The 11,766-nt window shown below is 38.2% G+C and overlaps 1 protein-coding gene across 1 annotated transcript in view; it reads left to right on the top strand.

The window, feature by feature from the left end:
• Positions 1–1,509: 1,509 nt before the first annotated feature.
• The window catches only part of LOC126465536 (microsomal glutathione S-transferase 1-like), a 28,581-nt gene continuing 18,324 nt past the window's right edge, over positions 1,510–11,766 (top strand). Inside the window, exons 1-2 of the mRNA XM_050096313.1 lie at positions 1,510–1,735; positions 11,032–11,114. Of these exons, the coding sequence (XP_049952270.1) occupies positions 1,604–1,735; positions 11,032–11,114 (215 nt within the window). The 5' untranslated portion in view covers positions 1,510–1,603. The remainder of the gene's footprint in view (positions 1,736–11,031; positions 11,115–11,766) is intronic.

Genomic DNA, 11,766 nt, shown 5'->3' with positions numbered 1-11,766 from the left:
CATTCTGACTGATTGTCCTTCCTGTTAGCAATGAAAGCTCATCGCATACACCAGCCACACGAACGCACTGTGAAGTGTCCCAACTCAGAAACTGATCAAATTTATCAAACACGGCCCAATCAACTGAGGAAACGTAACTTAAGAATGCTTCTAAACTAGACGAAGCGAAACGTGTCCAAGAACAAGAATCAAGTCTTGTAGTCATGTTTAGATAAACAAATGGAGGGAGGGTTTAACGTCCCGTCGAAGACGATAGTTAGGGACGAACCACAAGCTCGGTTAGGAGAAGGAAATAGGCCGTGTCCTTTTCTAAAAAATCAAATCAACATTTGTCCTAAGCGATTCAGATAATCCAAAAAAAAGTTAAATCTCTATGGCCAGACGGCGATTTGAACCGTCGCCCTTCTAAATGCGAGGCCAGTACACGTAAAGGCAATTATATTTCATGTGAATGATGAAGCAAATTTAGAAATACCAAAACTCTTAGCAAAACAAATTTATTGTAGAAGAGATCAAGGACTCCAAACAAAAAGGTCGTATGCACATTGTAGTTGCAACTGGCAGTAAATTTATACATTTATTAATTAATTGTACGTTCTAGTGCTATCTTTGAAGGGTGAAAAAGCGAAATTTAACTTTTATTACTATAAACGGCCACGGAAACAACTTACCCTAAAACTATTCCGTCACGGAATTAGAACAACAGATTCCTGTATTTCAACCTAGCTGAGAAATGAATCTACGTTCGATTCCCCGTTGGGTACCCAGTTCGACCTGAAACATACAGTCATAGCAGAATATATTGACCACAGAGTAAAAGATTTCATTCCCAACAAGAAACATTGTTGGTGTTGAAATTTTGGGTGCTATAAGGATTCCAGCGTTTAAATAAACCTGCAATTAACCGCATTGCCTAGTACCAAATGGAGAGAATCAAATAACCTAATGAGAACTAGTACACGTTTTCCACACAATCAGATTCATATCATCATATAACTTGATTTGATGCTGCATCGTCATTGGTGAGATATTAATTAGCGGTATTGTACAAGTGTGTGATAAATACATAGCAGTAGCATAAGCTAGTTGTCGTCATGCTATTGAAGTACACTCAGAACGCTTTCATCGAACGAATCGACTAATTAGTCTAAAGCGGATAGACGCTACACTTTCAAAAAATGGTTCAAATGGCTCTGGGCACTATAGGACTTAACATCCATGGTCATCAGTCCCCTAGAACTTAGAACTACTTAAACCTAACTAACCTAAGGACAGCACACAACACCCAGCCATCACGAGGCAGAGAAAGTCCCTGACCCCGCCGGAAATCGAACCCGGGAACCCGGGCGTGGGAAGCGAGAACGCTACCGCACGACCACGAGATGCGGGCGCTACACTTTCAGCTGTGGACCAGAAAGACAGGAATGCGCTTATAAGATTCTTTGACGTTTCATACTCTTAGTAACTTAACAGCAGAAGTTGGTAGCCGTGTATGTTTGAGCAGTTATGAGTTACGAGTCAAGGACGCACGCGAGAAACTTGAAAGCGTCGAGTTGCCGCAGACGCACGGTTGCAGGCAGAAGTGTTTCTGTAGTTGGGAAGGATGGCTGCTGCGGAGGTACTGCTGACCATAAGTAATCCTGTGCTTAAGGCATACCTCTTCCATGTTGCAGTACTTGGACTAAAAATGCTGTTGATGTCTCCGCTCACAGCACGCCAGCGTTTTAAGCATAAGGTACGATTAACGAAATATAAATTTAACTGTTTCCTACGTAACTGTTGCCTATGCGTTAGAGAGAGAGAAATCTGCTAAAGAAGCTGAACAGTTTTTTGGTACGTAGTATCTTGTCAATATTTCTTGAGTCCGCTGTGAATATTTCCTCACTTCCAGTGGAAGACTACTTTTGTTACTTAACTATTCGGTGTACAGAATGAAATGAGGGACTTTATTATTATTTCTTTGAGGAAAAAAAGAAAACATGGTGCCAGATTATCCTTCTCCCCTTCTACTGTGACACTCTGCGTAACGGTACTCTACGGTTTCTGAAAGTGTATTCTCAGAGACATAGGTAGGTGAAATAGCAGCTGCCTAATATAGGACACAAAAGGAGTGTTTGAATTGAATGCACACTTTACTTCGCCATCGATGTATTCCACGTCTTTTTGGTCGAGCTTCTGGCCACATTCGTGTCGCATTGATCACAGCCATTACTCCGTCATTTGTATTCCAATTGGGCAGTTGCAGGAATTGAGTATAAAATTATAGTGGAGACCAGCTGAACGCGCTCGGGAAACTAAATTGTCAGGGCGCAGCCAACGAACTTGAGAAACTTTTCGTTTCCGCGCTACGTGTAGTGTTAATATGTGAGAATTGAACCATGGCCGAATTTTCACTCCAATTAATACCGTTACACACGGTAAATTTCACTACGAAACTATGGAAGCATATGCTTGAAGATGTGAATCTTCACCCATATGTCATACCTAGATAAAAGCCACAGATATTATTTTACCTCAGAAAGATGGGATGAATTGCAATAATTGTGATTATTTAATGCGTGTATGTCGCGTACTTTATATAGCTCATATCTACGTCGAATTGTTTAAATTGCCGAAAGTGTTTGTAAATTTTCATGGTAAAACTTTTTCAGAAATCCGAAAGCAGTCACAATACGACTTTAATTAAATATGTATATATAAGACTCTAAACTGAAGAGAGATTCGAACATTATCCGCAAACGGCGCTACCACAGCCCTTGTTTGTATTGTTGCCAACATACGTTCCGTTCGGGCTGTTACTGAGGTGTTGCCAATTATCACGATTCTTCGTTCCGTGTGTAACTGGACGTCGAGGATCGAAAGGAGTGTTATGTATTTACTTTTTCCGTTGTCGAGTCATTGAGAATGTTTAGTTATTAACAAATACGACATTACAGCAGATAAGCAATGTATAGTGACTAATAAAGTAATGTTCTGGTACCGGTTTCAGTTTAGTTTATTTTTGTCCATAGATCATATTTTATAATAGTATTACATATGTTACGTTGCAAGCTTTATACAGAATAAACAACATTGCTTACAAAATTACCAATTATACAAAAAAACAGTTTTTAATTACGTACTAATGATATTAACAGATACGGTATTGCACGCACAGCAAACAGTGGAGAACTCTCTTTTCCAAAAAAAAAAAAAAAAAAAAAGTATATAATAATGATACACACAAACTGTCTGTACCTTGCAGACGTAAAGGCGGTAGACAGCGTTATATAGGTCAATGGAAGCATCCGATTCCATCTGTTTGCTTTGAGCGATGACGTAAGGGTGTTGTGGTGTGTTAAAGCACTGAGTTTATGAGTTGGTTGTGTTTGTAGATGTCTTCTTGTTGTGTTTGGTGACGGTCTCTTCTACATTTTGAGCACTACAATTAGGTCCTTTTTTCTCTTCCCAGGAAGATGTTTTCCATTTCCGCACTAAGATGAGCTTTACTCAGTAACTAATTTTAAATTTATCTTTCTTCTGTCAATTTGCTTGCAAATATTGCTTCGCCTCTACCAACATCTAGCTTAGAGATGTCTCTTTCGGAGGTGCACAGTTTATAGTCTTTACGCTAAGTGTGAGTCTGTTATAAATTAATCAGCCTGCATTTCTAGTGCCGCTATTATCATTTTCAGCCTTTTGATGGAAAGATAGCAATTTCCTCTGGTTCCTGTGTTGTTATAATGGAAATCTCTGTTCAGATGTGCTGTACAATTCACCATTAAAATAAGTATTGTCTTGTGTATGTGCCAACATATTAAAGTTAATATTTTAAATTTGCTTTTGCAGGATTCTGTGGTTTTAGTTTTGCTATGCATGTGAGGTCCTTCTTTTGAAGTTATAACTTTCTCTGAATATGTACATTTGCTACCCTAATTGGTTAAAAAAAAAAAAGTGTGGAATGAATAGTTCGATATGCATTTTTAGCAAGGCTAAGATATCCATGGGATAGAACATTAGTTCCTTAAGATCGTTTGATATATTCATTGATTTTTTGGGTCCCATTTGATTACATTATATACAGGATGTGTGCTTGTAATATAGAACAAGTCAGTCCCTTCAAATGTATGGCTTACCACAGTGCTGAATTACAATATAGGACTTAAAACTGACAGGTATGATAGTAATGTTGCATGTATTTTTCTCTTTAATTATGTTTGGATGTTAAAGTTACTTATATACTCCTTTAATTTAGGTGACTACAGAACAGACATATGATGCGTACAATATGTTAAAGAGATTATAATACAGGTAATAAAAACATTCCTCATTTTTATGCATATGGGACTACAAAACTCTTTTTTCATTCAATAATAATCAAGATGTTTCACTTCTGCTATTCTGTAGATCTTGCTCTTTACTAGCTGTTATAAAATTTTATTGCACAACCACCTGTGGTGAGAACATTCACACAATAGTTCTCAAATGGCTCTGTGAAATGGAACAGATTCCTATCATTAGTGAAATGAGTAACTGGAAGAACATTCCAATTGTTGTTACCAAACAAAGTATAATGTGAGAATAGACAGAACAAGGATCTTTATGAATAAGGTGTCTAATAAAATTGTTTACAGAGATGTGGTAACTATGTTGAAAAATAGTCATGCAACCTGTCTGTCAGTTTGAAGTGTGGTGCAGCATACAATAAAAGTTACTTGGGCTGCCATAATAATATGTAACTTACTTTTTGAAGTCCCCTCATATAATTACTATAAGCCTGTGGTAGGGTTTGTAGAACATGGCTTCTGCTCTGAAAGATTTGTAGAAGCCATAGTAGACCAAAATATTGATTTTATTTATTTACTTGTATCGATAGGCAGCAATTTACAAACAATATAAGTACAAGATTAAATTCATATGACGTCAATTTACAAAGAAGTACATGATTAAATTCCATATGACATCCAAAATCCCGCTGATTGAACTGCTGTATCATTGGCGATAACCAGATCGGGCATGGGGTTGGGAAGTTTCTACAGTTGAGCAGGTGATGATGATCTTGCTGTTCACCACATTCGCATAGTTCATCTCCTAGAGAGAAACCCCATTTCTTCAAATTGACCAAGCATCAGGATACACCAGTTCTCAGCCTCCATGTTTTTATATGGGAGGTGGCGTCCTTTAGCAAGCTCTTCTTTAGGGTTGTTCCAGAAACTGTTTGATGGTGAGTTACACCAAAGCTGTATTCGATGATTTGCAGGTGATGTTAAAAGTTTTAGTACAGCATAGACCTTTCCCCTGAAAATGAAGCCAGAGTGAAAAAGTTTTAGTCTTTATGGCAAAAGACCATTTTTCTGTAAAAATACATGTATGTTTTGAAGTAGCATCTATTTTAAGTCAATGCAGTTTACCAGCAGGTAGATTCCATTCATGAAGTGCAACTCTGGAATGTGCAGAATACCTACCTATGGCTGCCACGACCTTCAAAATATTTCTCATCCACAAATTTCTTTACATATAAGAATTGGAGGAAAACAATGAACACAAATCTTTCGAAAGCTGTAGATTTTCTTGTAGTTTCTGCCTCAGATCCCCATTTTTGCCATTGGCAAGGCACATTTCACTATCGTGATATAATAAGACATTTTCACTTTTACAATCCAAGACTCTTCTCAATATTAATTCATACAGTTGGTCTGTATGTACTGATAATTGTTTTACCTTTGTAAAATAAGCAGTAAGTAAAATACCTTTTGTATCTCAGAAATACTGGCTAGTATCCAATATCGGCTAAAGAAAACATAGTAAAAGTGACAATTAAAGGGCCATCTGATTGGGGATGAAAGTAATAAGTATGTGAATAGAAACAATTTTTTTTAAAGTATTATACATGTTATTTCAATTTAGAAGTTGTTATTGATTATAAGAAAGAGTCTATTTGGAAAGCAGGTCATCTTAGAGCCGTAATATCATTCACTTTCCTTTATCCAGTAATTATGAGGTTAGGTGTTATTTGCTTACTTGTGGCAAATCTTTGACACAGTTTGGGACAGACAGTTGTGGAGAAGTTGGGTTTTGGACTGGTTTCAGCCTTTTTGCTGTATTGATCAATGCACAAAAATGTAATTCATAACTAAAGTCATAGCTGATTTTAATATCTCTTTGATCAGTTGTAGGTTCTAGATAACATCATTTATGAGTGAGTAATTACACTGCACATGTTGAATGCCTAAAAAAAAAATCTCCAAAGTCATGAGCCAGAACAGTCATGTGCTTAGTATTAACAGTCCAAAATATAACAAACCAAGTTTCAACAACACAGTAGGTTTCTAAACAACTGGCTAATAAGGCATGGCACATTCTTCATCCAGTAAGCAAATAGCCTGCCCATTGCTGTGGTCATATGAAATGACTGAACATATTTGCTATGGCCATTTTGTATTCCAGTGCTGTTAGTCTGTGTATTGACAAAATTCTGTGCAGCTAGTATTTATATCCCTTCAAACAGATATAACAACCCCTGTCACTTTAACAAGCATATAGAGTCAAAAACTGACCTGGGCTTGTTTTGGGGTGGCTACATAGATCCCGGTGAAGAGATCATTCAGTGCCAGGATTGACTTGTGAGTATTCAATTCAACTGATAAGTTAGTTGTGTGTTTGTATGTGCCTCTGACGCTTTACATCAGATGTAGTGCTTGAAGTGGAATACGAACTGGATTCACCCATTTTATCCAGCAAAAACCTGTTATGTCTGTGGCATGTAGTGTGTATGAGTGATATATCAATTAGAAGGATGAGGTGAGATTGGGAACTTGGTCTTATGCCTGGTGACAGGGCAAGTTGGAGGAGCAGGCATTGTTGTGTTGCTGTTCCAGCCCTGAGTCAGTGTTGCTGAAGGTGGGGTGCATGCTCAGCCTGGTGTCACAGTTGGAGCTGATTCCAGTGACAAATCAGCTAGCCATGACAGGCTGTGGCTTGAAACGGATGAGGAGCCACTGACAACACATCGTATCTCTGTGTGATGCTGAATGTGAAAGATCAGAACTGTGAGCTCACATAATAATGCCTCACCCATGGGAGCTGGACTCACTCTGTTAGGTACATCATACTGAACAATATGCAATGTCTACACCCATATAGCAGCTGTGCCAGGCTTCTGCAACTGATGAGTTTTATTTATAATTTGTGAGAAAGTTTTTCATGCTTCCCCTCATTGATGACTATCATTCATAATTTGTGAGAAAGTTTGCCAAGGTTTCCTGAGGAGATGTAAGTGTCATCATTTGCATCTGAATTGGGGACCAATTTTAGACACTATATTGTGGGAGAAAACTTTGCACCAAAGATATAAGATACGTAATGCTTAGACCACAGCATGTGCAATAGATGTTGTCATAAGGGTCACATATAGGAAACTGAAGAGGACATATAGCACTAGTAGCCCTTCAACAGTGAAGTATAATCTTTATACATATCCCCTAAGGATGCTCTTATTTAGTCCATAGCAGTAGGGGAGGAGGGGGGAGGCTTTGTTTTGGGTGCATTCTTTGAAGACCTGGCTTGCCCTATCAGTATCAGCATTAACACAAAATCAGTGAAAAAAGACACTAGATCACAATGGTAGTTCATTAAAATTACCAGTTTCGTCCTATACTTAGGGCATCTTCAGACAGCACCATCAGCTGAAGCTGTCGATGCCTACAACAGCCAGCTGACCTCAGTCTCTGTTCCAGCAACTGGAATACAAGATTGCTGCTTCTCAAAAATGTTACCAAAACTCAGCATTAATGTCTGGCAAGTACATATGGCACCACATCAAAACATTCATCCTAGTCATTCCCCAGTGCAGTTAGGGGAGAAACTGGAGGATTTGTAGCAGGAGCATGGTTGGAATGGTAATCCAGTGTTCTGCTTCTTCCATGGCCAACAGCTGTACACCATTTCTGCTGCTTAACTGGTGTTACAAAGAAAAATCTGTATGCTAGGCTTATCCATACTATCTGAACTGAAAACCATACCCAATAAAGTAACATAACTTGCCTTTCCGACTGAGGTGCTTTGCAGGGAGTAAAGGGAAAATCAAGTGGAGCTTTGTACTTTAGAGGTGTACATAAAATTTTGTACCTCCATAAATAGTGGCCAAAGTCTACGAAATTTAGTTGAGGTACTGATAATCTTTTTGAGGCACAGTAAATTGGTTGTTTGAGGATGTCAGCATTCTTGTGCAATGATTATGCTGATGCCTTGTTATGATGCATCCAGTGCTAACTTAAGGATCTAACATGGTGTGAAGGTTGCATGGTAGGGAGCAAATTTGTAACACTTTTTCAATTATGCAGATTCCTTCTGGCAGGCCGCAGATAAAGATAAAACCATTTTTGTGCTGCTGGTGCTACGGGTTGTCTATTTGAGCACCAATAGGTATAAATTTGCTATAATATATTGCACATCCAAAAACGATTGCAGTTATTTTAGATTATTAGAAGTTGACAGTTTGTGAGCTGTCATTGTTGTGTACTGTTGTATCAGAGTCTAAGAAAAGGTGCTCTACATTTTCCAAGTGTCGCTCCCACATAGCCTCCATAACTTTTGTGTCTTCCATTTAGTTTGCAAGTTACAGAAATCATTGGAGGAGGCGACCCAGTATTGAAATGTGGTAAGCACACTTGTGATTCCAAACATGGTCACCAGTTATGGCTGTACATTCTATAAAGCATGTGGAAGACTATGGTCTGTTGGCTTTCCTTGCCCACAGGCAAGCAAGTATCCACTAAATCTATTAAAAGAAATACTGTTTTCACAGCTAACATAGCCAACTGTTTTTCTGATCAGTGAATGTGGCAATGATAAATATTGCAGTGCATGTTGATGGTCAGTTTAAATCACCACGTATCCTTATATACAGGTGTTGTATTCTGAACAATAAAGACTGGAGGTATGAGTGGAAAAACAAGTTTAATCCCACAACTCAAGTTCACACAATATCTGATTACAATTACTGTCAGACAGAATTGTACACTAAGTCCCTATCACAATCATACAACACTATCACTTCAAGTCTGTATATGTCCTTAGTTACATACAGTGAGTCCAAATACTTCATGAGACTGCAGCTCAACCTCATACTTACACCCATGGCGGGGCATGTGCTTTTAATTAGTCTGAGTGTGCAGGGGTAAACAGGCAACTGGTGAGCATGCAGTGTCATGACATGTAGTGATTGGCCTGCAGTTGGTAGGTTGCTATTTTCTACATATGCCAGCAGGGGTTACTGCAGAAGCGGCATAGTGGTGGTTGTGCCTGTGCTGTTAAGTGGCGGTAGTGCCACCGCTGCCTATTGGCCATGAACTGAATGCCGTCTGATTCCTGGCTGCAAAATGCTTTGCACCATGCTGTGGTCATTGATGATAATGCAACAAGCTTTTCCTGACAGTCACCATGGGCAATGCCCAGTGATTGAATAAAATGGGTATAACGATGCCCATTGCCTGCATCCTATTTAGTGTTGCTTTTACGAGCTTGCACACAGAAAGTGCAAATGGTTGAGCTTAAGAAAAAAGATTTGACTGGACTAGTATTGTTTGCTGATCATTTGCTGCTTTGGTGATCAGAGCAGTAAAAAAGAAGAGCTTAGCACATATCCAACTTTATTAGCAACTGGGTGAAGGTCTAATTGGAACTCCAACTTGCTGATGTTGATACCCAGTATAGTTGTTACCTTGCTAGATGTTTCATTGAATGATATTTCATTGATTGCTGTGGATACCTGTGACATGCTGTGGAACATTATGTGAAATGTGGCATTTCCACTTTGCAACAAAGGCAGAGGGCAGCCAGGTCCCTGTTCCTGTTTGCAAGCATTGCATACAGTGTCTCAGTATGGTTTGTGTTAATACTGGATATGCTGTTGCAATCTGTACATGACTTGCACAATGTGTTATTACTTTGTTTACTACAAAGTTGGCCTGTTGTGAGTGTTGTGGAAGTGTGGCCCTACATTATCAATACCAATGAATTACACTTGGAATCATTCAACTTGTACAAATACCTGGGTGTAAGAGTACATTGGGAAACAAAATGGAATCACGAATGAGGTAGATGGTAGACTTTGATTCATTGGTAAGATACTTGGAAAATGCAATCAGTCTACAGATGAGTGTTTTAAAAAACACTCGTACAATCCATCCTGCATTATTGCTAAAGTTTATTGAATTATAATGAATGCAGTAGGCATTATAATGAATGCCTACTGTTGAAAATGTGAAAAGAAGTTCAGTGCAAATGGTCATTGGTTTGTTTGGATCATGGGAGAACATCATAAATGTTCAAAAACCTGACTGGCATATCCTTGAGGATAGAGGACAACTATCCTGTGAAAACCTATTTACAATGTGTCAAGAACCAGCACTGAGGGCTCTAGAAATGTACTACAGCTCCCTTCATATGACTCCCATACATGGTGTGACGACAAGATTAGAAGTGTTGGACCAGTCATTCTTTCCCTGCTGCATATGTGGATAGAATGGGGAAAAAACACTGATATGTGTTGGCAATGGGGAGTACACTCTGCCATACACTTCAGTGATTTGTGGAGTGTGGTTGCAGATCTAGACAACAATTGTGATGACATGGTATGTACAATGTGCTTAGAGTACCTACCAATGTTGTCAGTAGCAAGCCACTGACTACTTTCTACTAGCTGTCTTTCCACATATCAGCACCTAATTTTGCCATGATGGTGATTTGTTAATAACTTACAAAAGCTATGAATCTGATTGCTGTCAGCTTGTAAACTTGGTAAGAAATGGAGACTGTTAACGTGGACATATATGGTGGTCAGCCAAGAAATTAAAACAAATATTGCTGGTACTAAATTCATAACTAAAGAGAACTGAACAATTTCACAATCTTGTGTACTTTACTCTATTGTACCTTCTGAAGTAGCTTCTAAAAGTATTTATGTAACAATTGCTGTTCTTATGTTATATCTCATTGTCATTGTCTGATATTAAATAATACTTTGCTATTACTGCTTTCATGTCTCATCAGATTTTTATAAGTCCTGAAGACACTGCGTCTATGAAAGGTGCTAAAGTGAAATATGATCATCCTGATATTGAACGAGTAAGGAGGTAAGTACATGAAATAAATAAATATATTACTGAAAGAAAGCCTACCCAATACTGTTCGGAAATGCAGTATAATTTAATTTTCTTCTCACTCTCATGTGTATTACTTATGTATAGAGTACATATTACTTTCATTAACTTTTTCACAACTGTACAGTTGTTATTTCAGTTTTGATGTTGAAGAAGGTATAACAATCTAATTGGTGCATAAATAATTTTTTTCTGAACATGTAGAGAACAAAAGAAAATAAAAATGTAAAAATATGTACTGGTGTACAAAAAGTTTAATATATGTTATCCCTCGATTTAAATATTATACCATCAAGGCCAAGCATAATATTACACATTTCCCAGATCGCAGTGATTTCATATTGAAATAATTTAGGAAGTGAAACATTTAGAACAACTGTGGCTCATGATTGTAAAAGCAGCCGCTTGACATATAGCCCACAAAGCAAGAAGCAAATTGCTCTCTCTCTCTCTCTCTCTCTCTCTCTCTCTCTCTCACACACACACACACACACACACACACACACACACACACACACACACACTCTCAAATTGAAATAAGAGAATTTCACCCATCTTTAGGACTCATCTAAGTACAGAGCCTTGTACATCAGCAGCAGCTTTTGTACATAATCAAAATTTTGGT

The sequence above is a fragment of the Schistocerca serialis genome, chromosome 1 (genome assembly GCF_023864345.2).
Source record: "Schistocerca serialis cubense isolate TAMUIC-IGC-003099 chromosome 1, iqSchSeri2.2, whole genome shotgun sequence".
In the NCBI taxonomy this organism is placed as follows: Eukaryota; Metazoa; Arthropoda; class Insecta; order Orthoptera; family Acrididae; genus Schistocerca; species Schistocerca serialis.
Note: the sequence above shows the minus strand (reverse complement) of the source record. Positions and strands in the feature narration are given on the sequence as shown.